We start from the raw sequence: 26864 nt of genomic DNA, 5'->3' as shown, positions 1-26864 counted from the left end.
CAGTGAATTCAGCAATGTTACTGGATATAAGATAAACATGTAAACATCAGTTATATGTGATTTATATCTATGTTTTAGACGAGTCATTCTCATCTATAATACATTACACACAACAATTAAATAAAAATGGCAAACACTGAAATGTTTAGGGATAAATCTGACAAGCAGTGTGCAAAATATTTACACTGAAAACTTCAAATATTGAGAGAAATAAGAAGGCCTGGCTATTGGGCAGAATACTGTTTCCTTGGGTCTGAAGACTTAGTTTTTATTAAATTAGTTTTAAAATATCTTCATTTGCAGACGAGTCTCTTGTTTATATTCTTTAGGCTTGACATCTTGAGGCACACTTACAATTAGAATCCTTCACTGAGCCAAGAGAAGCATCTGCATACACAGTGTTTTTAATTTATTATTTCTCAATCTGTGGGTCAGCAAGTAAAGGTGTGTCTGAGCATTCTTTCTTGGAAGAAGCAAGCCATAGCCTTGGCTCATGTTAATTCTCCTCTGATGGTTTATACTCCAGGAGTGCTGTTCTGGGAACTGACTCAGTTACAAAAGCCAGATTTCATTTGGGCTCAACTCAGCCACGAAAGCTATGAGATTTAGGTAAAATAGGATCTCTTGTAGTTTCACACTGTATCCCTTACTTGGTTTCTAGTACCGGGTATATAGATAGCTATGAACTGGGTGTAAAGCTTCTTATAGGCTTTACCTTTCTTCTTTATCATAAACCTGTATTGGTGAATCCCATCATTGAAAACTGGATCCCTCATTTCTGAGGTACCAAGTTAAGTATTGTTTTGTCTAGAAAGATGGGGTAATAAACTTAGGAATGTAAAAATGGATGGGCGGTTGCCATCTTACTCCAAGCAAACATGACCCTCCTTGAGCTTCCAGGCTTGTACAGTGTAACGTGTGCCAAGATGTGTAGCCTAGATCTTTAATATGACTGAGGTGTGGCCAGTCAGCATGTGGACCTCACAGAGCCGTGTGCCATGCACATTGGCTTCTAGCTTCAGTTTGATGGTCTTTCCTTGGCTACGTAGTCAGAGCAGACAAGATTGTTCCTGGACAACTTCTTAAACAGAATTGATGTGTGGCTTCCTAAAGTCCTTATTGGAGATGATTCGGGTGTAGGTAATTAATCTCTCTGGAATCTTCTGTCTTAGGATCGTTGTGGAATCTAAATGAAAAGCTTTAGCCAGTAGAACAACTCAACCAATGTGATTCACTGTTGACAAGTCCTTCCAAATGAGACCACCAGAAGCTTTTAACTGTGTGTTCCTAACCCACTGTTACTTGTTACAGTGCTTACAGTTTAGGCTCCTATTTCATTATGGTTCTGTGTAGATATTTCTAACCGTGTAGAGTGTAAGTAACATTTATCTTCATACTTTAATTCTTGGTACGATGGTCCCCATTTTTTATGTCTCACAGAGAATCTCACATCATAAAGAATTAAGTAATCAGAGATGGAATGAAAGATTTTGTCCTTAAAAAAAAATCAATTCCGTCTTTCCCAAAGGTTTTCTGACATTCAATTCTTACTGACTTCAGAGTGTTTAATCCTAATAAGGTTAGATCCGACAGACTGATTCCTGTCACATGCTTGAGCTTCATGAAATGGAGATTTTCACCTTTCTGCCCCTGATTAGACCAAGAAAGAAGGAGCAGTCTTCAAAACATTGCTTACGTTGGTAAAAAGAAAGAAAATAATCACAGGGTCCCGGAGAGACTTAGGGATGTCTCGACAGCAACTCTTGAAGTTTGGATTGGCTTTGGTCAGTGTTGGGATAAGGTCTAAGCCCAGTCATTCGTGGTAGGTGTCAGTGAGAAGCTTGGGTGACATCGGCATCCCATTGGACTCTGCAAGCTTTAGACATCCAGACTGAACCCTAATGCAACTACTGCCCATTCATTACGTGGGCCATACCCACAGGTATATGGTTATTTTCCTTCTTCACTTAAAATCAATCTCTCTCTTTCTCTCTCTCTCTCTCTCTCTCTCTCTCTCTCTCACACACACACACACACACACACACAGTAATTTTTGGCAAACACAGGTTCCTGACGGTACCTCATTCTTCTCTGTTCTGTCCACTTTAACTTCATACCGATGACTTAACTCTTCTAAGGACATAACCTTGAACTTGCCCCGTGTGTATGACACTGTCACACCTTCAAAATTGTGCGTCTATTTTCTTATCAAATTCCACTGTAGCTTTTTTTTCATCATTATTTCGCTCGAGGAAACAGTCAGCCACAAACTCACTCCACTATGGATTATTGTTTTTTAAAGTTTAATACAGGAAATTTATAAAAAAAATAAAATTGAAAACATAATTAGCATCTAACCTTCCCAAGATGAGGTGATGGCTTTTACTGTATATTTCCCTAACCCCCCCCCCACTTTAACTGTAAAAATAAGAACTTTTGTTCAAATCATAAAAGCTTATAAAGCTGGTATTTATTTATGTAAAATAGGTAGATAGAGGGCTTGTGTGTGGCTCTGTGGATTGAGTCTGTACCTTACGGATGACAGGGAAGCCTCCTTCTATCGTTTAGGCTTGCCCCGCCCTATTAGTTCATTTCCTTACTGTGTTCTTGTTCACATTGTACTAGAGTCTCATACTGCTAGGCAAATATTAAATCGTTAAGCTACATCCTGGCCTCAAATTTTTATTTTTTATCATCGATATTAGCATTACTTTATGGGTTGGTTGGTTGGTTGGTTGGTTGGTTGGTTGGTTGGTTAGTTGGTTGGTTAGTTGGTTGGCAGAGTTCTTAGTCCAGGCTAACTGGGATCTCCTATGTAGCCAAGGATGAATTGAACTCCTGATCTTCCTGCTCATATCCCCCACACCCCCAAGTTTGTGAATTATAGGGTGTGGTACCCTACCTGGTTTATGTGGTGCTAGGGCTCAAACCCATGACTTTGTACCTGCTAGGCAGACCTTCCATGAACTGAGCTACACCCCCACCCAGAATTACTTGTATGATTCCTGACTATCAAGAGATATGTAGATCTGACTTTGTTCTGGAGGTGTGGTCTTGTTACTCTGGTAAGTATTCTCAGTCCTAATAGCTTCTTGTTGGGAATGCCTGCCAAGCAGCAACTTATAAACGTAAGTCATATTTTATCATACATTTCTAGAGATACGATAGTTCAAAAATTCCATACAGCAGCGTAATTTTTCCTAGGCATTCACCACACCCCCATGTCATTTTGACTCTTTACCAATGAACAGTCATAGGTAGTTCAGCAGGAAGCCATAGTCACTGTCAATTTGTTTAGTTTTAATCTTTCCTTTAGTTGTTTTGGTTGTATTTGGAGTTGATTCTGAGAAGAATCAGATCCCAGAAATAAACTATCATTAGCGTCTCGGGTGAATTGTGCTTTTGAACCAATAGTGGAGCATCTTTAGAATCGTGGGGCTACCAGGGACTAGGCAGAGTGGAATGAAGTGAACTGCCTGCCCCCCCCCCCCACAGTCATGCCAGAAACCAGTCTGCTGAGAGACTCACACTGAACACCCTGATCTGAGCTACTGCCCCAGTGGCCGTCAAATACTCTCATTGCTACACCTGTCCAGGTGCTGCTGTGTCTTCACCACTGTTCGTCCCTTCTTCTGCCTTGTCTCTCCCACCCTCATTTCTACCACCATTTTGATATCTCACCATTGCCATACCCCATCATTTCCAGGCCCCCTCACCACCACGTTCCACAGCCACAACACTAAATCCCATGTTGTATTTGTACTGTCTGACCACAACTGTCATGTCTGGTCACTATCGTGTCCAACCTCTGCCTTGTTTCTCCCCCTCACCAGTCAGATCTCAGGCCAGCAGCAGTGCTGACTTGGCCATGCGATGACTCTGTGCCCTGGAGTGAGCCCAGGATTGATTAGCCAGTGCGGTCCTTTCTCCTCTGAGACATGCTCTTAGAGGAGTGTGCAAAAAGTGAAGGAGGTTCAGATCCTGGGCAGACTTTGTGTCAATTTTCCGTCCTGACCCACTTCATAATTTGGGTGGGAATGGATCTGAATATGTTCTCTAGAGAAAGCCTTGGGTAGTTCTAATGGATGTTTAGAGTAGCATTGAAGGCTGATGTACTGTCCCCCGCTGACAAAGCCCTCTCATCCCTGGCATTGGTGGGATCTGTTCTGTTGGCCTAGAGAATGCTAAGTTGGTCTATCAGAATCCCATACACATTCACACACTGGCTCAGTTTTGTCCAGAGCAGGAGCGAGCGTTGCCTGTGTTTGAGCAACATATGGTACCACGATTTTATCATACCTTCCTGAAATGAGCCAGGAAACTTTTCCTGCTTAAAAATGTGTGTTTATAAACAGTGGGCTTACCACGAACACTCCCATCTGTTAGGTGAACATAATTTGCGCAGGAATTCCGGTAAGAGGTGGGGGACTTCACAACGCTTTTGTGTATTTTCCCCTGGTGTGACATTATCCTCAGAGACAGCGCACAGCGGCATATGCCTAATACTCAGTTTGCTAGCTGCCTCTTCCTGTTGTTTGGAAGCAATGCTATTTTTGTGCATTAGCATATAAGATTATTGTAGAAATTCAAAAGAATTTTACATCTATGCAGGATAGTTAAAAAGAGAAAAAAGCAGAACGGGTAACCGTTATATAAGTGTGGTTATGTCGCCATGATCAAATTGTCCTTGTGGCTTCCCAGTGCTGCAATGACCTGTCCTTAAACTTCTCTAAAAAAACTTCGGTTGATTTTGCTTTAACCTGATCTCAGAACCCTCGTTCCTGTAATCACAGTACACAACAATCAAAGCATGCAGCCTTCCAGTCTGATTTGAAATTTAAATACACAGCATTGACTCTTTGTGCCTGGTTTGGTATTATTCTGATTGTCTTCACTAATTAATTTTGTTTGGGATGAACTGTTCCTCATAATAGAACAGAGTTTTTTTAAGATTAATGCCCAGCAATATTTTTTCTTATCATAAAAGATTTTATGAGTCCTGCCACAGGACCACCACAAGGTTATCAGAGGGAGACTCACTGTGATTAATATTTGCTCACTGCTGAATTGCCTGCATTGTCCAAGGGTTTCGTTCACTTAAAATCATTCCTCTGGGTTCCTTCTCCAGGGTGACTAATTGGACATACTTGAATAAAAGAGATGAACGATTAGTTGAATATCAATGCACCTAGGTCTGCTTGGTACTGAGCAAATAGAACCCACTAACACTTTGACTTTTCCCTGAGTTGTTTTAAGAGTTTCTGACTGGACTTTGTAAGAGGACATGTCTTCAGAAGACCAGGCAGCCACAGCCGAAACATCACTTTTGTTAAGGGAGAGCTCCACTGTGATTTTCAGATGTTAGGGTGTTTGTGTACACTCAAGCTCTCCTCTTTATGACCCACCCCTTCTCAGCGTGAACGAGACCCAGGCCTCAAGTCTTACTCCTTTTTTTCTTCATTCAGAGATGGTAGTTTTCTTTGTTCTGTTACAGTGTGAACGTACTGTTGGTTTGTTTTTAGTTAATTAACCCTTTTAGCTAGGACCTTGGATCTGATGAGTGAGCCCCCTACCACTGAGCTATACTCCTAACCCACATATCTCATTTTATGTTACTCAGTTTAGTGTTCATACAAATGTGAGTGTTCACTGAGGCCAGGGTACAGTGTCAGGTGCCCGACTCCATCACTCCCATCTCCTCCTTATGGCCTTGAGACAGGATCTCTCCCTGACTATGGATCTAAGTTTATGGACAGAAAGCCTTAGCAACGTTCTTGCCTCTGTCCTTATCCACCCTGGGGTTATAGGTGTTTGCAGCAGTCCACAGCCTTCCTGGAGAGTTCCAGGGATGTGACCACAGGTCCCCCTGTGTACACAGCATGCTCAACACTAGCGTTATAGGTGTGTGCCACTGTGCACAGCCTTCTTGGTAGATTCTGGGGAGGTGAACTCAGGCCCTCATGTTTGTAATGCTAAGCCATTTCCTCAGCCCACACGATGTACTTTAATATGATACGTAGGCATAGAACACACTGTCTATGTGTAGTGCACATAACCCAGTGTGTTAGGGATAAGCACATGCCCTCAGGCTACCCTCCCACCTCTGCATCTTCATCCCACGCAACCCTGTCTTTTCAGCGCTATTTTTCTGTAAGAAGAACATAGAGGGTCGGCAAGATGGTTTAGTAGGTAAAAGCTCTTGCCACCCAAGCTTTTTGGCCTGAGTTCAATCACTGAGGCCCATGGAAAGGTAGAAGGAAAGAATTGATTCCACGGAGTTGTCCTGTGACCTGCACATGTGCACTGTGGCAGGCATACCCTCCACACATCATGTCCACCCACCTTGATAATACACATAATTTAAAACATTTTAAAGAATACCTAGTTTGTCTCTTGGTCAAACTTGAATGCACAATACCATATTACTAGCTGTGTACTCTATGCCTTACAGTACATGGACAACTTTTCACTTTATAAACTAAAATTGGTTTTCTTTGGCACTGCTTCCTCCCCCATTCCACCTACTCTGCTGTCACCATCACATGCTGGTTCTCCTTTGACTGGCTTCTTTCAGTGAGCATAGTGTCCATGAGGTTCGTTCATGTTCTTGGGGGGAAACCTGGCTTTCTTGGTTTCAGGCTATATAGTGTATTGTTTTGTGCATATATAATGTCTCATCTGTTCCTGTGTTGATAGATTCTTGGGGTTATTCTAGAGATTTCATGGAATGGAGCATCAGTGAACATGGACTTCAGTATCTTCAAATCCTTAATTTCAGTTCCTGTCTTAGTTAGGGTTTTTCCTGCTGTGAACAGACACTGTGACCAAAGCAACTCTTATAAAGGACAACATTTAATTGGGGCTGGCTTACAGGCTCAGAGATTCAGGTCGTTATCATCAAGGTGGGAACATGGCAGTGTCCAGGCAAACACGGAGCTGAGAGTTCACCCTTGTTACAAAGGCAGCTAAGAGAAGATTGGCTTCTAGGCAGCTAGAGAGAGGGTCTTAAAGCCTATGCCCACAGTGGCACACCTACTCCAACAAAGCCACACCTACTCCAACAAGGCCACACCTACTCTAACAAGGCCACACCTACTCCAACAAGGCCACACCTACTCCAACAAGGCCACACCTTCTAATAGTGCCACTCCCTGGGCTGAGCATATACAAATCATCACAATTCCCTTTCAGAGAAGCAGGGTTGGGTCTATAATAGTTCCAGGTTTAATTCTGCAGAGAACCCTCTGTTCTGTAGTAGTGTCTCTGGTTATATGCCCAGCAGCACTGGACAAATCTGTTCCCTTCTCTCCTTCCTCAGCATGGTTTGATTTTTATTCTTCAGTTTCTTAGGTGCTGGATGATGCTGTCTTAGTGTGGTTAGGGTTTGCATTTTCCAGACATGAATGCGCTGAGTACCTTTTCGCAAACCTCTTCCCCATGTTCCTTCTTCTTTAAATTTCTTCAGATTTCTGCCTTCTCAGCTTTAAGGAGCTCCTTATATATTTTAAACATTAACCCATCAGACAGATGGTTTGCACAAAGCTAGTTCTTGGTTTGTTTGTGAACATGGTCTATGATTCAGTCAAGTACCATCTCAGGTCTGGGCTCAGGAGCTGTTGGGTTCTTGACAGTTGTTATTAACTACACCCCAGTTTGCTTACAGGTTTCAAACATGCTGGCTTACAAAACTGCTGTTATGCTCACAGCGGGGCTGTCACAGACACAGTGTCATTTACTGTCCTGTGAAGGCTGACGAGGCCTTGAGGGAGGTATAGGGTGTGAGGGATTATTACAGTCCCAGGAATGGAAACTAGAATCAGTCCCTATTACTCAAGGTATGTGATTACATCTGAGACTTTGTCTGTCACCTCAGAAGACAAAGTTGTTCTCAGTGTCAGGCTCACAAAGAAGGAGACGCAGAGGAACATTCATTATACTAAGAGACATCCACACTGGGGTGGAGATAGCACTGTCTTGGTCCTAAGCCCGAGTTGCCTAAGGACAACCACAGCTCCTCCTGAAGGTGGCAATGGTCTTTGGTACAGAGTAACATGGGCTTTGTGTGAAGGAGTTGTAGTTCCAGAATTTATGTCCAGAAACTCTGAGATTTCACAGCATGAGAATAAGTGATTTTCTTACATTGACAAGTCTGCTTTAATTGCCGTGACCACGAGTTACCTAACATTCTCAGATACCTGTCAAAAAGCTGCCTAAGGGAGGGGACGTTTCTTTCGGCTCACAGTTCCAAGGGATACAGTCTGACATGGCAGAGAAGCTAGGAGCTAGAGGCAGCTGGTCACATTGCATTGGCCGTTCAAAAGCAGAGTAAATAGCAAGTAGGGCCTGCTGTAAAACCTCAAGGCCCGACTCCCCAGTAACTGGCTTTCTCCAGTGAATTTGCATCCTTAAAAGGTTGTTCAACCTTCTGAACTAGCACTCCTTACTGGGGACTAAGCTTTCAAACAAGTGAGCCTATGGGGACATTACCTATTCCAAACCCAACAGTGTAGTAAAACCTAATTCATGCATGACCCTGTGCTGACACAGGACACAGATTGAGGTCTGACTCCATGTAAAAATCCACCTCCTCATTGTATTCGGTACCAGAGAAATGGATTACTTGAGCATCTTATGGAAGAGATGCCCTTGATCTTTCTAGGCTTGACGACTAACACTTCTTTTTTTTTTGGCATTTTGCAGGTACATCATCCCCTCTTTGCAGAAGCTGGACGCTGGGTTTTACCGCTGCGTGGTGCGGAACAGGATGGGAGCTCTCTTGCAGAGAAAATCAGAAATTCAAGTAGCATGTACGTGTGCGGGACGAGCAAGGGCCTTAAGTGGTGAATAGAGTTGCAGCAGCTGTGGGGAGGAGCTCTGTTTTGGCAATTGATCCTTGTCATTGATTCCTCTAAAACAGCAGTGTGATATGGGCTATGGGTGTTAGTTCAATCAGTTGAAGGCTCGCCTAGCCTGCCTGGGCAGTAGAGGCAGGAAGATCGGGAGTTCAACATGATTTTTGGCTGCACAGTGAGTTCAATGCCAGATAGAGCAACCACGAGACACTGCTTATGAGCGAATCGAATGAATGGATGGATGAATGAATTTATGAAAATAATTAATAATATAGGAGTATGGCTAAAATTGGAAATAGGGCTGGCAAAATATCTCAGTAGGTGAAGACCCCTGCCACTTAACTGATGACCTCTGGAAGTCTGTCCCCAGGATCCACATGGTGAAATGAGAAACAAATTCCTGCAAGTTGTACTCTGACCTTCACATGACCACAATTATACACATCCTGTGGCACATGCTCATAAACACACAGATAGATAGATAGATAGATAGATAGATAGATAGATAGATAGATAGATGATAGATGACTGATTGATAGATAAATGATAGATAGATAGATAGATAGAAGATAGATAGAAAATAGATGATAGATAGATAGAAGATAGATGATAGACAGATAGATAGATAGATAGATAGATAGATAGATAGATAGATAGATAGGGATTTTAAAATCTAAAACCAAACTTGGGGACCCAAGTGAAGCTTTGCTGTTTTTCCAACTGAAAAGATTAAGGATTTCCCAAGCCTGTGTGGGCATGAAGAAGGGTAAGAGAGTTGCTCTGTATAAACCAACTTCCATTGGCTTATAGGTATAGGGATTAAAATACGTTTAGGAAATGAAAAGTTGAACTGAAGTCAGATCCCCTTGCTTCTTCTGCATGATCTGTTATGAAGTCATTGTGCTACTCAGTAGATTGGATAGTCATGGCCTGGTTGTCATCAATGTTGTAGCGATCTGTTCTTTATCCGGCAGATCTACTTTGGGGAATAAAACTTAAAAGAAGGCACTATCAAAGGGCAGAGACCTTGACTCTCATGAAGTCTTTAGGGGCGGGAGGCCTGGCCTGTGCCTGTTCTCGTTCCCTGACAGGAAGCCTTTGAAGAAGAGCATCTGTGCAGTGGACTGTCTGCTTCAGTGTCGTTGCAAAGACTTCCAAAGTGTCTTGTTTAAAGATAAGCACAAGAACATTCTGAAATTTTACATTATAGGATGCCCCAGGCTTGAGGCCACACTGTAGTATGTCTTTCTCTTCCACTGGCTCCAAGATTGCTGTTTCTAATATTGGCACAAGTTATGATCTGTAGTTTTATGTTCGCAATAGTAACATGAACCTATCTCACACTCCTCTCATAATCGCTGATATGACAGAGGGCGGGCCCCGAACTCTACGTGGTTACCTATTATTTAAGCCTCAAGGGAGCCATCAATCTTTCTGGTTTGTTGAAGATGAAGCCATTGCCAAATTTATCTACAGAATAATTCAGAACTTTGATTCAATAGAAAAATTGAAGACATAATAAATAGACTGTGGATCAATACTCAAACCATATTTGAGTAATATAAGAGCCTAGAATTCGTTATAGCACACAACATGGTGTTTATGAAGTTTGAGCTTTGCATAGTTTTTCTTGCCCTCGGTCCCACACTTTGTCTGCCATTCCCACAGTGTGTGTGGCCTTCCTTCGCGTTCACGTAGGCAAGAGTGTTTTCCCCAGTGTCACATAGCTCTCCCATCTGTGCCTTCATAGTGTGTCCTGTCATATAGAAAAGAGCTTTTAATGATAAAGCTACAGATGATAGCATTCTTTCATAAAAAAAATCTAAGGACGAGATGTATTTAATAATCTATGGTGGTCAGGCATGGTTAGCACACACCTTTAATCCCATTACTCAAAAGGCAGATCTCTGTGAGTTCCAGTTTACACAGTGGTTTCCAGGCCAGCCAGGGTTGCATAGCGAGACTCTGCCTCAAAGAAAAAAATGAAAGGAAAAGAAAAGAAAGGAAGAATGGAAGGAAGGAAGGAAGGAAGGAAGGAAGGAAGGAAGGAAGGATGGAAGGATGGATGGATGGGTATATAGTGGCTAAGGGATTACTCAGTCATTAAAGTACTTGTTCCACAAACATGAGGATTGAAGTTTGGATCTGAGCTTCCACATATAAAGCCAGAGCCAAGCATAGTTAGTTATAAGATTCCTGGGGCTTGATGGCCAGCCCATCTAGCCAATTATCACCCTCCGGTTCAGTGATGGACAGTATCTCAAACGACACATGGAGATTGATCAAGACAGATACATGATCATCCTCAGGCCTCCATGTGGACATATGTATACACTTGTGTGTGTGTGTGTGTGTGTGTGTGTGTGTGTGTGTGTGTTATGTGTATGTGTGTGTTTCCAACCACCCCCCCCATACATATATGCAAGATACATGGGAACACACACAAAGCATATGGTGTGGAAACATCTGTATACACGGACTAGATCCGACCACAACATCGAAATTGTTTTAATATTTTAGGCTCCTGATTTAAAAGGGAGCCTTTCAAATCTAGTCTGATGGCTGGGTCCTCATTTCTTTAGTTGTTTTAATCAGTAGAACAGTGACTGCCCCATGCCATGTCATCAGTGTGGGGGCAGGCAAGAGAGTCTTCTGCAAACCCCCTAAGGATTGGAACACACTGGTTTCCGAAGGCTTGTGAGTGGAGACAGTGTCCCTGAGATGGGGAGATGGATGAGGAGACCCAGGCAGGAGGGGTAGCTGCAGGGTGTCCAGCATTGCGTCACAGGGCCTGGGGTGGCTTCCAGAATTTGTTTTTTGTTTTGTTTTGTTTTAGTGTTACAGCCAACTGTAAGCAGTCATTATATTACTGCAGCATGGCGAAGGCTGGTGGCCTCTCTGAGGAGGCCCTGCCTGTGACTGCTTTAGAGGCACACGGCTCAGCCGATGCTCCATCTGCACTCGTCAGCACTGCTGCTCACTCTCGCCTGTCACCTTATTAAGCATGATGGCAGCACCGACTTCACTGTAAAATATAGCCATTTCCCTTTCTGACCCCTACTCCCCTTCAAAAACTGGTATGCTCCAGAACGTAAATGTCTAATTTTTCTCCGCAGATATGGGGAACTTCATGGATGCAGACCAGAGGAAAACTGTTTCTCAAGGACACGCGGCACTTCTAAACCTACTGCCTATCATCAGCTGCCCCAGACCTCAAGTGACATGGTTCAGAGAAGGACACAAGATCATTCCCAGCAGCAGAATGTAAGTTGCTCCAAAGGCAGACGTAATTCATTGCACGTGCGTGTACCATGCTCTTAGTAAGAGAGAGGACGGCTAAGTGACCGGTGGCAGGAAAGCCTCGTCTGGAGTGGAAGTGTCCCTAATGAGCAGCTGCTTGCGGCCAGCCTGCCTATTTTTACGCTGTTTAATCAAGTAGCCTTGTGCCGTTGCTTTCTGCTTGTTGTACATCCTGAACCAAGGTCTCCTCTCCACCCTGGAGCCCATTCTCTCTGGTGTTGAATATACCTCACCACTGTCACCCCTGAACTGTGCGTCGTCGCCTCATTTCCCCAGGCCTGGTGTTTACTTACACAGCTGAGGGGTTCCCCCTCTGCTTTCCCTTGAGCCTCATGCCTGATGCTCCTTTCAGTGACGATAAAACGCCAATTACTGCTTATTTCTCCTTATCCTTTCGTTCTTCCATGACAGCTTTATTTCCTCTTGTCCAATTAGGGGCCTGCTCATCTATTGCTAATCTCACTGCTAAGGCCCATCTCAAGGTCTTCCTGCATGCCCCACATTCAAGATACGTGCTGGGTGTCAGGCAATTTCTCCATGTGGAGGTTTTAGTGACTCAAAAGAACATTGGGTTCATAGTCTTGACTTTATCCAGAGGGAGTGTACCTTGTTTGAGACAGAGTCTGTTTTTGCCACCATGTATACCAGGCTATCCCATGAGCTATCTCCATCTCCTATCTCAGAAAGACTCTGGGATTATAGGTCCATGCCTCTGTGCCCAGCTTCACATTGGTTCTGGGGATCTGAACTCAGGTTCTCACATTTGTGAGTCAGTTACTTTACTCACCAAGCTGACTTCCTAGTCCTTGTTATGTATTACTTAAGTGGCCACCTTGCAATAGAATTCAAAGATAATGTTGCAACGACAAAAACTTCAAAAATAAAAATTTTCAAAAGGAATCATGGAACACTATGTGCTTGAAGTAAAAGTCAAATATTTATGCTACCAAGTGCTGGATCGCAGATAAGAACGCACGAGGGGAAAGATCTGGGTTCAGTTTGGAAAGGATGTGTATGAGATATTTGCTGCACAGGTTTTAGATGCAATTGTGGAAGTTAAGGATGGGCTTTACCCACATTCCCCCTCAGCGGAGCGTGGTAGACCTCCCTCTATAAGCCGTATAGACCTGTTATCCCACCTTGACATCTGAACCCTGCATGGGCCTGCTTACACCAAACATTTCTATTTTGGCAGTCAGAAATAGGAGAAAATAGAAATTTGTGCAACAAGCATACTTCAGAATTCTCGTAAAAAGAAAAAAACCAATTCCTTTCAATGGCATAGCTGCTAAGCCTTTTTTCTGTATCTGAAGTTTCTTGGATATTCACCTTCATATTGATTCCAATCATAACAGATGTCTCTTGGGACTGGGTGAAACAAAGAGGCAGGATCGATATCTCATCGCTGTGGGAGAGCATTCTGCTGAGCAGAAAGCAGCTGAGATACAGTGTGGTATAAATGTTCTGGGAGGACCAGCATGGAGCATGGGAGGGCAGGAGGAGGAGGACCAGCATGGAGCACGGGAGGGCAGGAGAAGGTGGGAGAAATGCTGGGGTACTGAGAACAGTGCAGTTCGGAAATAGGCTGCATTAGGCTTCTTCTCAGGCATGGAGCTCGTAATACCAGGGGCTGGGAATCCATGGTGTCCGGATCATTTTCATTCACTTGGTAGCAAATAGATACTTGTTGGTTCACATGGTTGATGTGTGAACCAGCTATGCTCGTGAGATGACCTTCATTCAAAGTATGACAGGATGTCCATTGAAATAACTCCTGATTTTTAAATTTTACTCATAATTTCATGGCTTTTTTTTACTTGCAGATTTATGCTAAAGACTATTGAATTCCTAATGAACTGATAAAATGATAGTATGATTAAAGTCCTAACACAGTGGCCCATCAAACAAACAGTCAGTTTATAAGCATAAAACTATCGATAAACCTCTGGCCCTGGCAGTGTTGTGGTGTATGGGGCTGATTATGAATATTTACATTCCTACAAGGTCCTTTAGTTTTGTATGTTCCACCTCATCACCACCCCACATTTCCTGAGTGCCTGCTGTGTGAGATGTCATAAATCAGGGCGTGTGTGCTGTTCCCAACAGTTTATACACCGTCCTGAGATATACTGCTCCTAAGAAACTTCCACTTCTGACCCAGGTGGCTGCACACATGGAGCTCTGGGAGCATCCAATCTGCTCCAGATCACCAGGGCTGCATCTAAGGTCTGGAGAATTCTACCCAAAATGCATCACGAAACCCAGCACAGGTCAAGAACTTGGAGTGACTTTCAGCCTTGGCATGCGAGATCACTTCCTGGAGACCATTGCTGTGGAGGCCACCCTCGCCACCTCCCTCTCTTTATAACATTATCTTATGACCTTTAAAAGTTGACCTTTGGGCTTTCAATGAAGTGGATTTTTTTTTTCTCTTTAAAACGATTCAGTAACCCTAGTGTTTCCAAACTTGAAGAATTAGTTAAATAGCCTATTAATAATCCTAGTAGTTATTATTTATTGAGGACCTACTTGAAACATATCTTCTGTAATCCTCGGAATTGCCTTCCAGGGCACTTATAATTAGCTCCACTTACAGCTATCAGAACTGAAGTTTAGAGATACTAACTCACCCCAGGGCACGCAGCTGACAGGCCGCAGCAGTAGGACTGAGGCCTGGCTCTGACTCCAGAGCTCACGCTCAACTCTGTCAAGCTGAGTCTCCTGTTCGCTTTACTTGACGAACTTGCCTCGTGCTTTTGATCATTTCTCCCATGGCTTCAGGTGGTTTTGCTCATTTATTTAGAAGCCCAGATTTCAGCTTGAAATAACACCGGCTTATGTGGGTTTGGGTAGAGGTAGGGAGAAGTGTCAAATATCAGGATAGTGAAAGAACAGAATCACCAGGATTTCCTTTTGGATTGAATGTGGAATTTAAGAGATAGAGAAAAACACAGGCAGATCTTAGGATCTGGGGCCTAATCCACTGGTAAGATGGTGTTGCTGTTTCCTGAAGTGGGCAAAAAAATTTAATTTTAGGAGAAACAATTTTATGTGAAACAAATGTGTGCTTTGTGTGATTGTGAGTGTATGTGAGTGTGTGTGTGTGTGTGTGTGTGTGTGTGTGTGTGTGTGTGAGAGAGAGAGAGTGTGTTTATGGGTAGGCAGTGTGAGTGTGTGCATGGATATATTTGTGTGTGTATGTGTGTGATTGTGGAAATATGAGTGTGTGTGTGTTAGCATGTGTCTGAATGTGTATTGTGGGAGTTTGTGTATATGTGTGGAATGTATGTGAGTTTGTGGTGTGTGTGTGTGTGTGTGTGTGTGTGTGTGTAGGAAATGTGATATGTGAGTATGTATGTGTGTGAGTGGGGGAATGGGGTGAGTATGTGTATTTGTGTATGTCTGCATGCACATGTTTGTATTCTGAGATGGTAGTGCTTTCTTCAATTCTTTTTGGACAAGTTACATTTGGACAATCACAGCCAATGACTAGATAGTTACATATATCAGTGGTGAGGTCTAGGTTGAACTTGGACTATTAATCTCTTTGCAAACTTATGAAATACATGGAGCAGTAGGCCAAGCCCAGGGAGTTGCAATTTATCAGCTGGTACTTTGCCACAGAGGTTAGCTTCAGCTTCCTTCCTTCATCCCTTTCCCCACCTCTCTCTCTCTCTCTCTCTCTCTCTCTCTCTCTCTCTCTCTCTCTCTCTCTCTCTCTCTGCATAGAGAAATTTTATTTTAGTATGCACAGAATGGCAGAGGAAAGCATTATACTTTGGGAGTGGCCCAGGGAGAATGGGACAAACCCACAGCTTAATGATATCCCAAGGATATCAAAGCCTTTGCTCCTGGAGCTTGTAAACACACAGCTCACACAGCAATGGAAAGAAATGTTGCAAGAGCAATGAAGAGTTCATGTGGTGGGGAAGAAGGATGGAAGGGGAGAGAAAGACTGTGTAACTAGCATGGCCATTAGTTCGTGCCTGAAGCCTAGGGCTGGTTGGCACCATACCCAAATGCTGGAGGGTCCTTTCTTTACTGGTTCTCAGGCCCTAACCATGAGACTCAATTCTAGAACCCATGACCTGTGCCTTCCTGGGGACCTTGATCTCATTTTCCCCAGTCCTCAGCAGAAAGGCTACCTATCTCTCTTGCTATACAGGAGATGAAGTCACCCAACAGTGTTCATTGTATCCATCTTGTAGTGGTCCTGTTTGGAGTGGGGGGCTCCTTCTATCATCCTCTTAAGATTGATGGCTTTAGTTGGAACTCTCATACAAGAAGAGACACATGCCTGGCAGTGGTGCCTCATGCCTTTCATCCTAGCACTCAGGAGACAGAGGCAGGTGGATCTCTGTGAGTTTGAGGATAGCCTGGTCTACAGAGCTAGTTACAGGACAGCCAGGGCTACACAGAGAAACCCTGTTTTGAACCACTGCCACCCCCCGAAAGAGGAGACACTAAGGTTAGCACTCCAATAATTCTATCTTGAGTTAACCCTTCTGATCTCTAGTTCCTTTCTGCTTGGGGCATTTTCTAATCACAACTGGGTTTCCCCCCGGGGTGATAACTACAGAAAGCACATGTCTCTCCATAACTGTATGGCCTGATATATAAGGCAGCAGTTCAGTCTCAGAGGACTGAATGGATTGGTGGTTGTCAAGACCTGTCAGGTGGCATCTACACTTCCCCAGAGGAAGGGGGGTGGAATAAAAGCAACACGCTGCACAGCAAATGACTGTTGACACAGAAAACCATCTCAGAAAGGCAGATGATGCTCTGAAAGCACTGAGAATAAGTTAAACTGGGAAATTTGAATAGATGATTATGGGTTTTATGTATCTGAAAAGATATTAAAAAAAACATGCAAGTTTATGCTTTTGATTTACTGGATCCAAACAGTTAATTTGCTCTCTTCTCATGTCAGAGTGGAAGACAGCTTTGTCTTATTAATGTAGTCTAAGTTGAAAACAGAAAGTCCTTCGTGTTATCCTGGCTTAGATCTATTTTCTTCGCCTCCTTTTGTTTCTCAAGCTTTGAAATGTGAATCGGGATACCACGCAGAGTTCCTCCTACCCCCGGGAGGTAATTCATGCCTGCAGTTATCAGATTAGGATGCAAAAACTTGGTGTGTACACTGCCATTCTTTTGCTTAATTGTGGGTTTCTGTACTCATATTGCGTCCTGTAGTCTACCTGACAGGAATGTGTGAGCACAAGCATCCTCACACGTGTTTTCCCGGAAACATGAAGTTTATAGATTGGATATTTCAAAGCTCCAGTCGGCTTTGCAATAGATGGCTTGCCAGTAGCGATCTGGACTGTGAAGTATGGGCAATAAACAGCATCCCAGGTGACGTACAAACAGCCCAGCTCATAATTGTCCACGCTTAAATACTCAAGCATCCATTAACTTATTTCCATTTCATTTCTGCTGCTCCAAGAAAGATCTGTGGAAATTAGCACTTGTGTTGGGAGCCACAACTCAATACTCGCATGAAGTAGGTCTGGTTGTAATAATATTTTTATAGTTAACCGAGCTTTCAAAATAATGTGCTTTAAAATTTTTTATATTATGTTTTATGGGCATTTTGTGACTGCTTATAGAACACATCTATATTTGTGAAGTGAGCCTTATTGAGCATGAGTCAAACTGGCTGGAATATGGCGACTCAAGCCCAGGTTCCGGTCTTGGGCAAGTTACTTTTCTCCCCTGTACCTCATTGGTTCTTGTTTTAAAAACTTGGAAATGCAAAGGAAGTGTTTATAACTTGATTTTGTGTGCTCACATTTGCTGGTGTTGGTAGGAAAACTGACACCTATGGCCACACCCACTGCCCCCTCTGAACCCCCCTTGCTCTTCCCTTCCCTGAGTTCCTAGATACTGAATACCTGCCCAATGCTGAGCACCAGTCTAGATGGTCAGCACCAAGAAGAAAGCAAGGCATCCAAAGTGCTGCCATTGGGGAGGACATGTTCCCATGTGGAGACAGCATGTAGGAATAAATGCTAAGAGGACGTGACCAAGGAGGGACAACAGAGTTCTGATCTAGCGATAGGGCTCCTTTCAATTGAGTATTAATGTTTGGGGAGAGTCTCTCAGTTGATTATGTGTTTGTTTTGTAAACAAGAGGACCAGAGTTCAATTCCCAGAATGCACCTTTAAAAAATAAAATAAAAAGAGGCGTGGGATTCCTGTGCTGTGAAGGTAGAGATAGGAAGTTCCCTGAAGGTCACTGGCTGGTCAGCCTAGCTTGTTTGGAGAACTCCAGGCCAGTGAAAGACTCTCACTCAAAGAGCAAGGTGGACAGCCTTTGAGGACCAACACCAAACATCGTCTGCTGGTTCACACACTCTATGCATACACGAATATACATTCATCTGCATATACATATACACACACTCACATACACACACTCTCACACTCACATACACACACTCACACACACTCACACTCACACACACACTCTCACACACACACATACACTCACACACACACACTCACACACACACTCTCACACTCATACACACAAACACACACACATACTCACACCCACTCACACAAATAAATGTCAGCCACTTTTGAATTATAATTTGACTAATATAAAGTGCACAGACTTTCAGCCCGTGGGTGGGTGAATTGTTGCAACTGTGCCCACAGATTTAGTCTCCCCCCTTCAAGTGGAGAGAGCTCCTTGTGCTTTCTCCTCCAGCTCCCCTTCCCAACTAATCTAATTACCATAGATTGCTGATTGTTTCTTATTCTAGACTTTCATATAAATGGAATCATTGAATATGAACTCCTTTGTGTCTGGCTTCATTCATTCAACCTAATTTCTATGATAGTCTCAATATGACATTTAATAATAATAATAATTAGCAATTTCGGAGTTGCCAGGCAGTGTTTTAAGTGTTTTATTTATAATGAGTCATTTAATCCTCACAGCGGCCAGTGAGTGAGGACTGCGATTATACCGAATTTACTGGTGAGATGAAAGGCGGGCAGAGGCCAACAGCCGGGCAGCGCTGGCTCTGTTGGATTGCAGAGTCGCCCTCTGTGCTGTGCCGGCCTCTCGGGGTGATGTCTGCAGCCGATGAGTACCAGCCCTGTGCAGACCCAAAGGATGTATGTTCTAGGCAGAGCTCAGATGCAGGGAGTAGCTTGATGTGTTTGCTAAAGTGTCATGCTAAGGTCAGTTGTGAGGAAGGAACAGGCAGGAGTATCGAGGAGACCCCCATGGAGATCCCGTAGACCCAGAATCTGGAAATAAGTAATGATTTTATTCTCTATGCAGTAGGAAGTCCTTAGAGAAGGAGCACACATTTGTTTTGAAAAAAGAATGTGGCAAAATCTGTATGACATGGAAGTTAGTATTTTAACCACTTACTTGTTCATATGCCCTATATGGTATATGTGTATCTGATGTATATGCATGTGTGTGAGAATATACATGTATCAGACAAGGAGGATACCATGCATCCTGCCCTAACACTCACTGCCTTTTCTCCTTTGTCCCAGCATCTGCCACTGAACATGGAGCTAGGCTGACAGCTAGCAAAGCCACAGCAATCCTCCTGCATCCACCCCCACCAGCACTGAGGATACAGTTGTTCATGTGGCCTTGCCCAAATTTTTTTTTGTAGGTGCTGAGATTTTCTGCTTCCAGGGTATTGTCATGGTGTGAACGGTTGGGTTTCTTGTGGTGTATGAGTGTGCTGTGAATGCACCAGCTTCTGTATGATCGCTAGTCTGTTGATAGATATCTGGGTTGTATCCAGATTGGGGCCGTTATGAACACAGCCGCTGTGAACGTTCTTGCATGAGTTTTCTGTGAATGGGAGACTCACTCTTTCTGGGACAGACACCCAGAAGCTAGTTGCATGTTCCATTTTTGGTTTCGTTGTTAAGGTGGCAGAGGTCTCTCTTCTAGACTGACCGTTCCATTTCATTTCGATACCAACAGTATCCTTCCCTGCTTCTGCTCTGACACCACTGGTACGTGCACCCTTTCCTTCCCTGCTTCCACTCTGGTGTGCAGTGTTGTCCTAGTTTTAGGTTTATTTTGTCCATCCTGATAAATGTCTGATGATAGCTCATTGGTGTTTTTTTTTTCTCTCCTCTTTGAGCTTTTAATTTTCATCTCCCTCAGTGGTGGGTGATGTTGAACATCCCTTTATGTGCTAATTTTAAAAAAGAGCCAAACTCCTTGTGGTGCAGAATGTTTTCATTTATTTTAAAAGTCAACCGAAGGAGTGCGAAAGTAGATTCTGTGCCCTAAACTGAGAGAGATTGTTCTGGAAGATCTGAGGCAAACTCTCAGATTGAGCACAGAGATACAACTATGGAAACTGTGTAAGGGAGATTGTATGTGATAGAGAGAGTGGGGCACTCAGTCCACGCCTAGGGAATCATTCCAGAGGGAGCAGAGAGGGTGGGGATGATGCTGGGAGAGATGGCTACTGCAATCATCCCCCCCCAAAAAAAAACCCCGAATGCCCTTCAGAGTCAAAAGTCAAATAAGCTTCAAGAGGGACAGAAGAGAGCAAGCCTGGGCACACGGGGTCACTGCAGGCCTCAGGGCAGGTCTTACAAGCAGCCATATTTGGATAGAGCCACTGTGAGAAGCACACTAGCCGTGGTAACAGGAGACCAAGTGACTGTGGTGCAATCTCTTCACGGAGTTTGAAGCAGCCATCACAGGTGAAGGGGTGTGGGAAGACTTAAAGATGTCCTTGCCCAAAGACTTAAAACTCAGTGTGAGGCTGAGTACTGAATCTTGAAGGAAACACACCATCAGAAATGTCGGTCTTACCTTTAATGTTTCCTCTAAGCTAGAAAATAGGTAATCATCTTAAAGCATTTATGTAAAATACTGGAAGATAGCAGGTTGAGATGGCTTTGGGACCCTTTATTATGAATGCCTCAGAGAGCAGCTGTTATCCACAGTGAGTACAACCATGGCAGGGCACTTGGTCATATTGTTTTGATGTAGCATGATATACGTGTGCTGTGGTGTATGCTAGCATAATTTGTATGTGCTGTAATGTACGTGGAGACATGCATACATGAGTTGGATGCTGGATTCCTGCTTTGTCACTCTCTCCTTTGTTCTCTCGGGTTTTTTTTTTTTTTTTTTTTTTTTTTTTTTTTGGTTAGGCTGTTGAACCTCTCTAGTTCTGGGCTTGTGTCAGTCACACTTGGGTTTTTCATAGGTGCTGGGAATTAGAACTCAGGGCCCTCTGCATGTGCTCCCACCCACTGAGCTATCTCCCCAGACCAGGGTTTTTTTTCTTTAAGGTGAGGAATCCAAGAGACCCTCCTCTCTATAGCAGTAAACATTATCAATACCAGTAAAAATTATCAACTGGAGAGGGACAGAACGAAGAGCACGTGTGGGCTGTATTGTTCTCACCCAGCCTGCCTTGTGAAGTCTGTGCTTTAGAACCCTGTTGTGTGGTCAGAGGTGACTGAGATGACTCCTGTTGTGTGGTGAGAGATGGCTGAGATGGCCCTCTGCTATGAGGTGAAAGGTGACTGAGATGGCCCCTGCTGTGTGGTGAAAGGTGACTGAGATGGCCCCTGCTGTGTGGTGAGAAGTGACTGAGATAGCCCTTGGTGTGTGATGAGAGGTAACTGAGATGGCCCCTGCTGTGTGGTGAGAAGTGACTGAGATAACCCTTGGTGTGATGAGAGGTGACTGAGAATTTATTAGTTGAATCACACCTTTCCCTTTCGGAGCTCTTAAATTTGTATCCAGATTATGTTTTGACATGCTGACAATCATAAGCAAGAGACCTTTTTAAATGCATATAATAGTATATCCTAGGAAATAATGCTTCCTTGTGGCTGTCTTTGTATACTCCTCACATAGCTTGGTTTCACTGCTGTGTGGTGAGTGGTGACTGAGATAGCCCCGAGGAGTCCTGTTCTCTTACAGGCTGCCAGACAGTGTTGCAGAGGGTTGCCTTATAGACACTGTTGGATCAGATTGTGGGTTCTACCTTGAAGTGGATGCATTCTCCAGTGTGAGGTCAGTCTCATCCCAAGGCGTGTAGGGAATAATGGAGGGTGCTAGAGACTCCTCGTGGTGAGGCTCCTGCTCAGCCGATGTGGCAGGTCACTTCAGGCAGCCATCCCTGAGCAAACTGATCAGCATGGGGAGGGGCGCTCTTCAATGGCTTTGTTCCATTTGAGTTGGCAATGTAGTGTTTAACTTTAATGACAAGAGTTTAATATTCTATGTAGCGATTTTTCATTTGGAATAAAATGCCACTCCATTTTACGGAAGCAGATCTACTGACAATAATGCATTTCTTTACAAATATTAGCCTATTATACATCTTAAGTCACTTGCACGTAATTGCATTTCACCAACTCCACATAATACTTTAATTAAAACTAGGATAATTAAAATACAGTTTTAATGAGCAATAAATTCCAGTTGCCAAGCCTGGAATGTATTAGTTGAATCACACCTTTCCCTGTCTGAGCTCTTAAATTTGTGTCTGCATTATGTTTTGACATGCCGACAGTCATACGCAAGAGGCCCTTTTAAATGCATATAATAGTATATCCTAGGAAATAATGCTTCCTTGTGGCTGTCTTATCTTGTGTGTACTCCTTACATATCATTGGTTGTTTATGGTTATTTATGCCGACTCTAATCCCTTGAGGCAAGGAAGAGGTTTCCTTTGTCTTTGAAGACTCAACAACTTAGCGACAGGTCATTCTAAGCAGTGAACATTCATTTCAGGAACAAGTATTTTTTTTTGAGTTAATAAATAGTAGCAGGTGGCAACTTCTGTCTTAGGGTTTCATTGCTGTGAAGAGACATCGTGATCACGGCAACTCTTATAAGGACAACATTTAATTGGGGCCGGTTTATAGCTTCAGAGGTTCCGTCTATTATATCATGGCAGGAAGCAGGCAGCATGCAGGCAGACATGGTGCTGCAGGAGCCAAGAGTTCTACATCTTGATCTGAAGGCAGCCAGAAGGAGACTGTCTTCCCCCAGGCAGCCAGTAGGAGGCTCTCTCTTCTACGTCAGCTTGAGCACTAGGAACCCTCAAAGCCCGCCTACACAGTGACATACTTCCTTCTCCAAGGCCACATCTCCCACTAGTGACAGTTCCCATGGGCCAAGCATATTCAAACCCACCACAGACTGTGTGGCAGCTAGTGCTCATTGTCAAGCTGACAGAATCTGGAATCTCCTTGGAGATGGGTCTCTGGGGAGCCTATAGGGGATTATCTTATTATGTTATGAGAAGATATATCTTAATTATGGGAGGGCTATATCCTTGGGTAGGGCTTTCCGATTTGATAAAATAGGAGATGTAAGCCAACTGTGCATCCGTCTTTCTCTGCTTCTTGGCTATGGCTGTGCGCCCCCAAGCTCCTGCCGCTGTGACTTCTGCACCTTGATGGACTATAACCTGAGCAGGGAGCCAAAGCAAACCCCCTCTCCTTTAAGCTTTTGTTAGTGGCATTTTTCACAGCAAGAAGTAAAGAAACTAAGGCAGACTGAGACACAGCGTTTCAGCCTCAACCCTGACACTAGCTATGTGACACTGGGCAAATCAATTAATTCTACTCGATAAAGTGGGGACAGTAGTATATATTAAACAGAGCTAGATGATCGTGTTACTTGGCCAGCATCTTGGGATTTGGACTCAAAAGATGGCAGTGGCAATGATAGGCATACAACCCCTGTCCAATCTACAAAGAGAACTTGGTTACTATGTTATTACAGTGTTACAATACTTACCCCTGGCGACTACACAATATGTCTTAGTTGCTGTTCTACTACTGTGAAGAGAAGCCATGAGGAAGGCAACTCTTATGAAAGAAAACATTTCATTGGGGGATTGCTTACAGTTTTAGTCCATGGTTGTCATGTCTGGAAGTAGACAGTCATGAGCTGGAGCAGTAGCTGAAAGCGTCATATCTTAGTCCATAGGCAGCATGCAGAAAGAGAAACTGTACCTGGCATGGGCTTTTAAAAATCTCAAAGCCCACATAGTGATGTGCCTCCAAAGAGGTCACACCTACTAAAGTCACGCCTCCTAATCCTTTCCAAACAGTTCCACTAACTAAGGGCCAAACATATGACCCTTTGGGAATGGGATTCTCATTCAAGCTACCCCCCACAATTCACACAAGCATCCAGTCAGGTCCTCACTGTCTCATTTGGAAATATTTGGTTGTGGGTAGTTTTTGCATGATCAATTTTCAACCCTAGGTTCATAGCACCTTATAATGTAAACTGGGGGGGGCGTGTTCTGTCCCCTTCCCTTTTACCCCAGACATGATGTCCTTGGGAAGTCCAATCCAGTCTTAATATTGGCTGGGGAAGCAGGATGAATATGAAGCTCACGGGCAGATTGCTCTGCTCATGACTTTATCTGTATCTCATTTGGAACATGAGTGCCATGTTACATGCCCCCAGGCTCTCCCTTCCTTCTAATACCTAATCAAGCATGTCATCAGTGTAAAGTTAACCCTCGAAGGGCCAAGTTCCCTAGGTGGTGTGTGGGCCTCAACCATGCCTGAAGGATGGTAGCTAGGGGAAGCATTGGGGAAAGGATTTGTAAGCTGTCTCAGCTGAACCCAGATCAAGGTTGGCCCTTCACCACAGCTTCTGGCTATGTGTATTTCCTATGCACATTATCCACATATCCAAGAGGGTCAAACCTGAGGTTCAGTGTGTTCTCAATCTTTGAGGATGCTACATCCTAGAGAGAGGTGTCATCTGGCCTTAGCCTAGGGTCTTTGGACAGAAACCTTGAGTACCCCCACACACCCTGAGTTCTCCAGGCTTCACTCAGAGCTCAAGAAGAACCGTATGATGTATGTCCCATATCAGGGCATTGGTCTTCTTCAGGATTTGGTGTTCCTTGGATTGCAGAGAAGGCAGCAAGGCATATGAAAGGGACACACAGTGAGTTAGCTGGAGGATCTGCTTCTATTGGCATCCTGTGCACAGGCTGGGAGCCCATTGGAGAGAGACCTTAGCATTGGACGCTTCAATCTGGGAGGGGAGGGGGGGAGATTGCAAGGGAGCAGGAAAGAGGTGCTACCGTCTTAGATTAGAACCAGAAGGGCAACCATAAGAACCAGCTGTCCTGCTTTACCACTCTTGGAGTGCTCTGAGGACTATGCTCCATACATGGAATGGGGTCACACCAGTCCAGTGAAAGCCTGGCATGGACATGTTTGACCATCTGTTGGCCCCAGGCTGCGATGAGGGGTGGAAAGAACTGGCTGTCCTCAGGAGGGTGAGTGCCTGGGAACTGGCTGGGTGATATGCAGCCCATGCAAATAATGTGGGGACACAGACCTTCTCATCTTCCTGCTGGCTGCTCTCAATCTTCTTGGCATGCTAGTAAAGAAAGCAGACCCAGGCTTATCACACCAATTTTGTGGATGACAGCGTGGGCGAGAGAGGAGCTAAGTGATTTAAAGTCAAATAATATGTGAACGGAAGCACTGGGGGAGACCTTAGCTGCGAGTGACTTCTCTCTGTTCAATTTTTGTGGCTGCTCCTGACAAAATCGGTCTCAGCTTGCCCATCGGGTAGTAAGATAGCAAAAGGGCCCTGTGTTCCTCTCGGCCTTTGGCTCATGGTACCACATACAGCCAGGACTCCCTTGAGTTCTGAGAGGATCTTGCCAACCTACTGGGGCTTTGGTTTCTGCATGTGATAATCATATCCTATGGTAGATGGAAAGGTCTTTTGTGAACTACAAAGTCTCATACCCACATGATCTCTGATCCTTTTGTCCCAAGGGCTCATTTTTGGCTATAGCCAGAGCTGGTCAAAGCCTATTAGGCGTAATTGCTGTCATATCTGCTTCCAAGGGATGGCCCTTGATGTCAAGGTGGGCCAGCTCTATATTAGGTTCTGTGTATGGAAAGATCAAGAGAAGGAATCTGGTGTCCATAGAGTGTGCTCCCAACTGTTGACACAGCAACTTCTCTCTTTTATGCGGGAGAACATAATGGCGTTCAAGATTTCTGTCAGAAGGCCCTGACAAAGACCAGACACCTCATATCATATGGGTGGTATTCCATAGCAACTCAACCTATCCAGTCCTCAGTTGTCTTGTTTTCTCCTTTGTGTGTGTGTGTGTGTGTGTATGTGTGTGTGTGTGTGTGTGTGTGTGTGTGTGTGTGTGGCATGACATGCGTTTCACACATGCTTGCCACAGTTTACATATGGAAGTCCAGGAGTCAAAGGCCAATGCCAGGTGTCAGTTCTTACCTTCTACCTTGTTCGAGGCCAGGTCTCCCTTGGTTGCTGCTTTGTACACCAGGCTAATTGACTCTTGAACTTCTAAAGATTCTCCTGCCTCAGCCTCCCATCTTGCCAGAACTCTGGAATCACAGACATGTGTCTGGCTTCTACCTGTGTTCCACACATCCTCACTCAGGCCCTTGCATGTGCACAGCAAGCACTTCACCCACAGAGCCATCTCCTCAGTCCTGCATGGTCTTCATAACGGCTTTATTAAGATAGAACTGCCTAGCGCAAAACTCACCCAGGTCAGCAATACAAGCCAATGGCTTTAATGTGTCTACAGGTCTGGGCAACTCCTGCCACAATCAAAACGTTTCTGTCACCCCCAAAGAAAGCACTGGGCACATTTATAGTTATATCCATTCTTCTCTCTTCCATGGCCACCACTGATTTTTTTTTCTGCCTCTGTG

The 26864-nt window shown here is 44.0% G+C and overlaps 1 protein-coding gene across 1 annotated transcript in view; it reads left to right on the top strand.

The window, feature by feature from the left end:
- LOC116885875 (protein sidekick-1-like) overlaps positions 1-12200 on the top strand; it is a 369013-nt gene extending 356813 nt beyond the window's left edge. The window contains exons 4-5 of the mRNA XM_032887199.1: positions 8701-8807; positions 11969-12200. Coding sequence (XP_032743090.1) covers positions 8701-8807; positions 11969-12120 — 259 coding nt within the window. The 3' untranslated portion in view covers positions 12121-12200. The remainder of the gene's footprint in view (positions 1-8700; positions 8808-11968) is intronic.
- Positions 12201-26864: the final 14664 nt, after the last annotated feature.

The sequence above is a fragment of the Rattus rattus genome, chromosome 16 (assembly GCF_011064425.1).
Source record: "Rattus rattus isolate New Zealand chromosome 16, Rrattus_CSIRO_v1, whole genome shotgun sequence".
In the NCBI taxonomy this organism is placed as follows: domain Eukaryota; kingdom Metazoa; phylum Chordata; class Mammalia; order Rodentia; family Muridae; genus Rattus; species Rattus rattus.
The sequence above is the reverse complement of the archived record's forward strand: the minus strand, read 5'-3'. Positions and strand labels throughout refer to the sequence as shown.